The sequence below is a fragment of the Lycium ferocissimum genome, chromosome 7 (genome assembly GCF_029784015.1).
Source record: "Lycium ferocissimum isolate CSIRO_LF1 chromosome 7, AGI_CSIRO_Lferr_CH_V1, whole genome shotgun sequence".
Lineage (NCBI taxonomy): Eukaryota > Viridiplantae > Streptophyta > Magnoliopsida > Solanales > Solanaceae > Lycium > Lycium ferocissimum.
In genome coordinates, this window is record NC_081348.1 from 10,461,820 (window position 1) to 10,468,198 (window position 6,379).

Here is a 6,379-nt window from a genome sequence, read left to right on the forward strand (position 1 = left end):
AATCAGCTTGTTTGCAGAAATACAGAGAGAAACATTTTGGGGTGAGTCTTTTTATTTAATGCTTCAAACCTGATGAATTTTGTGTGATGACTTTTATTTCTTTTCAAGATTCATTTGTTTGTTTGTTTATCTATTTTATAGCCTGATTTCTTTCATATGAAACTTATTGAACATTTCTTTTCTATTTTTCTTTATGGATCTGTATAGAATGGAATGGATACAAGTGATTCATATATTCGACCCAAGTAATTGCGATTTTTATTTTTCACTTGCTTAAGCTCATGGTCCCCCAAGGTAATTCTGTTGAACAGTTTGTGAGTAGCACTCAGCTGATAAACTGAAGATGGTAACTATTAGACCATTAATATATGAGGTTAATTACTTTTTAACCAAAATAAGGGGAATATAGTCTCTTGGAAATACCAATTTATAAAGGAACACTGAATCTTTCACTTTTTTCGACGATACAAACATCTCTCATTTGGCACATAGAGTTCACCAATACTTAAACAGGTTAAAAAATTATGGAACCTGTTATGATGACAACTCCATTAGTGAATGAAGGAAGCAGGGCGTAGAATGCCGATGGCATCAACTAGCCAATGGATAAGAATAGATTGTGAATTCATAGTCCATTAGCGTATTTGTGAGGCATTTGAAATGCACTTTTTGGTTAACAATGTTAAAGTATCTTTATTTCAAATACGTTAATTTGTTTTTCTTACTTAATTTATGCTCCTTGCTCTAAATACTTCATTGCTTCCTTTTATTTTTTATTATAACTTAGATGTGATACTATTCGTCATCTTTGTTTTGCTCTTTTGCTCAAGAGATGAGATAGTTGGCATCAAAATGAAAGAGGAAAAGTTGTTGTAGGTTTACGCCAAACCAATTGAGACCTTTGCTTAATTTAGCACTAAAAAGAAGCAGGAATTTGTTTCCACTTCTTCCCTTTTAAGTCAGTATCATGGAGTCACATGCCAAATCATTATTTGTTAATAATTGTTAAGTTGGAACAATTCCATGCTTTCATGGTTTAATCCATCTTTAGTTTAGTGGGTAAAGTTCTATTTGCGAATAGTTATTCGTGCTCTTCCCTATTAAGATTTTCATTCCTTTTATTTACTTGGGGCTTAACTAACTGGATGCTTTACAAATATGGTAAGATTGATGTTAATGATGTGAAGCTAGTTCAAAGTGAAACTGTTGACTTCCCAATGAGAATATAATCCCTTGCTGTAGAGCTGCACAGTCAAGTAAACAATCTTGTTAAATGTAATTTGGTGGCAGTGGAACTCACAACTTTAAATTCAGGAACTTTAGAGAAGATGGTTAATTTTGGTGTTAGCAGTTTTGTAGACTTTGTAAGATCCAGGAAAGGTTTAATGAGGTAAACGTCAACTTGTATACTTCAGTATCTTATCTCTTCGTCCCTTTTTTTTTTTTTTTTGGTGGTAATTAAACATTGCATCACTGCCCAAATTGTGAAAAACACGGTTGCGATAGTTGTTCTCTTATCTGCATCTGGTTTTACTATAAAGCAAAAGACTATATTCATACCTCTTAATGTTTAACTGTTAGGATTACTCGGTCTTATGAATTGATTTCAGGATTAATTTACAGCTCATTACGCTTTGGAAGCAATTGAATCCGAAAATAAGTCTCAAAAGATCAATCTTAGGTGAATAACTCTAAGAAAATTCAATATTAGGCGATATTTTATTGAGCCATTACCGAGTGTGTATCTCCTACAGGTGTGTGAGTACCTGGTATGGTGCATCTAGTTTATTCTTTTTGAACTCTTTAAGTGTATTTTGAAGAATCTTTGCGAAGTATCCACACTATATCACTCCCACTTCAACATGCTTCTTTCAAGACAAATGAAAAATCCACATATATATATATATATATATATATATATATATATATATATATATATATATAGATCTCTAGGCGTGTTCAGTTTTCTATTTTTGCTTATCAAATGCATAGATTTCAAATATTTGTTTTCATAAGCAGGAAGGTGTATTACATGCTCGGATTATTTGTATCTAGCTGTTTATGAAACATGAGCGTAAATGGTGACTTGGAGTACGAATCAGTTTCTGCTGTTCTAGGGGTGCATCTCATCACGATTTCACTTCTCTTATTTCTTTGCACAACAAAGTACCAGCAGGATGCATGGGCTACCCTGAAGTTTAGGGTTTGCTTGTTTTGTAAGCCATGGAAACGAAACAGAGTACAGCATTACCTAGAAAATTATAGGGAGGAAGAATTATGCTATCATCTAAGCTATCACGCTCGGATAATAAGCAGAGGAAAGGAGAGGGAGAAAAAGAACTAACATATTGTTGTCCTGAAATGGAAATAATAAGGGGAATGTGTTATCAACTTATCATGATTTTAGCAGGTTCCTTCTTCAAGTCAAACATATTTTACTTTTGTTTTGACGCAATTCACCAGTTATCGCACTTGGTATTTTGTTGTGTTTCATTGTCTTTTAACCAAAACTTAGTAGGTTTGCAGGGTTCTTTTTATCTGTTCTGTGACACTAATGAACACGGGTTGGGTTGTCTCAATTTGGACTGAAATATAAGGTAAGGGGGGAAAATTAAAGAAAAGAGATTCTGTGTAGCATCGAAGGAAAAAAAAAATTGCTCTTTCATTCCTCCTAGCTTTCGTTGGCCCTACATACTTAACATGTCATTGATCCTTTGTTCCTAATGGACATTAACTAACCACAGTAAGCGAGGTGAAGTGTTATGACAATGTATTTCCATCTGTTGTATGAAATTGTATTAAATGGATAGTTGGTCATGACAATCAGAAATATATGCAGTGAAGAAATATGCTTACTGCTCCCCATCCGGTAGGTCGATAATAAATGGTTGAAAAAAATTGATGATCCAATAAGGTAAATTTACTAGCATTGAAAAATAAAAGAATCATTCCGTAAGTTAAATTCTGCTCTTCCAACATACCGTATTAACTACGACATACTATCTTTTTTCTGAGGCCAGGTTTTTCCAGCTTAGCAAGTCACTCAATATGGTTCCAACATTTTTAACAAAGCCTTTGCTGTTAGTCTTTTCCTCTGCAGGAAGGTCTGCTCCTGTAAGTACTACCAAAAGATGATGCTTGCAATAGGTTCCATTCTGTTCGAAAGCCCTGTAGAGTTCAAGGTAAAGGTTACGCATGAAGTCACTGCCATCCAATTGCTTCCTGTAGTTCAACAGAATATAGTGAGCCCTTGTCCTAAAGTATCCCTCTACAAAATCTCGGAAGTTCATTGGGGGTGCCCTCAGCATATATAGCATGCCCTTGCATGTCAAGGTAAAGTCTTTCTTGCATGCATTAGGGTTTACAAGGGTGGTACTCAAGATTGAAGTTTGAATAGCTGTGAGCACTTGCAATATGTTAGCTTTCTCTGGATTCCACTTGTTTCGTGCACCGCAGTACCAGTTAGTCCTATAGCTCCCATATTCCAAGAGGCTAAGAGAAACCTTGCCCTTGGGGTCCAAATACTGGTTCAAGTCAAGGTCATAAGAATGGTAGTGAAGCCTTGGAGGACAATTTGGGTAATTTCTTGGAAAAAGTATGTCGAAGAAGAAGAGGCCATGGACGTAAGGCGTATCGGGGGGACCAACTATGACTGCTCTTATAAGATCAATTCTCTTCTCATAACACTTGACAAGAATGGAACTTGGAAGATTGTTCTCCAATAAAAGCAATTCTTTTTCAATCCTTTGGCGAAAGGCAGTTCCCGATGCCATGTTCTTGGAATTTCTGTCATACGTTAAGAAGTGGTGATCAAAGGGAGGACAAGGAAGTATGTCAAATTTCTTGATCTGCCTAAATCTCTGCTCAACTTCGTCTAGAATCTCTTCTATTTCCCCATAAGAGTTGTTTGCCTCATCCATTTGTTTTCCTTGTGGTGTTAACTCTAGTTCTCTGAAAAACCAAGAAAAAAAACCTATTTAATTGGTTTAGTCGCAAATCCCCAACAGATCACTATGTTGGAATACACCAACATTTTTGAGTTAGAGTGGGAGTAAACTTACAATAATTTGGGACTCTATTTTAAGCAAAACAAAATAGTGGTATATGGGGATTACCTTATCCAATTATAGTTAGGAGGTATAAAGTATTTTAATTTGGTTTGTTTCACTTTTTTCTGATTGAACTTTATTCAAAGAAGCAATAGATTGGTAGTAGGGGAACACTTGGATGGTATAGAAAGTGAAACGATTTGCTGCACGCGTACTCAGTTTTTTGACTGAATTGCGGGAGTTCTAATTATCTCTCAACTGTAGTTAAATAAGTTGTTAACTTAATTAAACCTTGTAGATATGGCTTGTGTTGGATGATATAAGCCTAGAGTTTCATATTTGATGAATGCATAAAAGACCTATTCCAAACTTGAAAGGAAAATTTAAAAAGTAAAGTAAATTAAAAACTTGAATACGTAAAACTGAAAGAAAAAAATGGAAAAAGGAATATAAGAGTTCTATTTAGAAAAGGAGACGACAATTCCTATTTTTGGTTTTGCAAGGAAAGCTTCTCTCTTGGGCTCTATACCTCTAGTTGGGCTTGCAAATAAGGGTTGAAAGGGCACCATGTAGCCACTTTTATCGGACCACTGTGTGAGCTTGCAAATTATTTAGCGTTTGGTTAATAGATACCTTGGAGGCTCCAACATGTCTCTATTTTGAATACATTTTATGTATCTTAAAATTAAACTCTTAGGCCTCATTTGTTTTCATTGAGATTAAGATGTTTGAATCTGAATACACATCTGAATGATTAAAATGTTATCTCTAGATCTAAATACTGAACGATTTAGACTGTTTGTTTTCTCAACGTCTGAATGTGCATAATGTATTTATTTAAACGCAATAAATATACCATTCAAATAAAATCGGAACTAAAAATTATAAAATAAATACAAATTTAATAAAATAAGAATATTATTTGATAAAAATATGAAACATTTATGTTTGCTAGAAATGACGGAGATGTTTGTAGTGATGGTAGGTGGAGTTTTTTTTTTTTTTTTGGGTTTTTGGTGGGGGGGGGGGGGGGGAGGAGGGAGGGGTTGGTGGGTGGGGTAGCTATGTTGGTGGTGGTGGGGTGGGTCCGGGGGTAGGGTGGGTGGTGAGGGGGTAAGGTACGTGGGTGGTGAATGTGGTAGGATGGTGGTGATGGGTGGGCTTATGGAGTGGGGGTGGAGGTTGGGGTGGTGTTGGTGGTGAGTGGGGGGTAGGGTTGGTGGGTAGTGGAGGGTTGGGGTAGGTGGTGGTGGGTGGGTTGTGGGGTGGGTAGTGGTAGGGGTGGCTAGGTTGGGTGGTAGTGGTGGCGTGGGGGGGTGGGTAGTGGGAGTGGGGGGAGATGGAGCCAATGGTAAAAACTATCCATACAATATACCTCTTAATGATATTAAGATTTTATTCAAGATCTTAATGATTAAGACCTATTCAGACCAAATAAGTGCTTAGATCATAATGTAAACAAATGCACTTAATGGTCTAAAGTCTAAACCATTCAGTTTCAGACCTCCATTAAGTGCAAACAAATGAGGCCTTACACTCCCTATAGTATAGTAAAGAAATCTTATACTTACATCCTTGGGAAAGTTTTTATGTTTTTATCTTAACAGTTTTAGTCCTTTAAGTTTGTCAAAGGTTAACATTTAGTCTCCGTCAAATACTACCAAACTACGTTTTTTAGATTTGACTACGACTATGCAAAAAAAAAAAAATAGTGGTAACTAACATTTACCCCCTGTTTGGATGGTGGTTTCCTGTGGTTCATTAATGTATGGTTTTCTATGAAACCATGTTTGTTTCCATTGTTCTTAAAATTATGTGGTATGGTGTTGTAAACCCGTGGTTCATTCCATAGTTATATAATCATGAAAAGTCTCAATTTTTGTAACCACGGATTTTGTGGTTTTTCCGTGGTTACATATTTCATTTCTCCATTATACCCCACCCCACTCCCACCCTACCATTGACCCCCACCCCTGTCCCACCCTCCACTATCCATCCCACACCACCCCCACCCTACCACACCCTCACCCCACCCCACCCCTACCCTACCACCCACTCTCATCCCTAACTACCCCACTCCTCTGCCACCCACCCCAACCACCACCCACTACGTCTCACCACCGCCCAACCCCACCCCACAACAACTCACCCCCACCCTATCACCCATTTCCCCCACTCTTATCCTACAACCACCCACCCCTCCACCACCCCCACCCACTACCTACTTATTTTTTAAAGTTCCTATTTTATTCTTTACTTGAATTTTATTAATATATATAAACTAATTTCTAATTAAGGGTTAAGGGTATTTTAGTAAACTTACAAGTTAT

At 36.8% G+C, this 6,379-nt stretch overlaps 1 protein-coding gene across 1 annotated transcript; it reads right to left on the reverse strand.

Annotated features, from left to right (window-relative positions):
• Nucleotides 1-2,975: 2,975 nt before the first annotated feature.
• On the reverse strand, nucleotides 2,976-3,976 carry LOC132063317 (putative ubiquitin-conjugating enzyme E2 38). Its single transcript, XM_059455803.1, has one exon. The coding sequence runs from the start codon at nucleotides 3,918-3,920 to the stop codon at nucleotides 3,000-3,002; it is 921 nt and encodes a 306-aa protein (XP_059311786.1). The 5' UTR covers nucleotides 3,921-3,976; the 3' UTR covers nucleotides 2,976-2,999.
• Nucleotides 3,977-6,379: the final 2,403 nt, after the last annotated feature.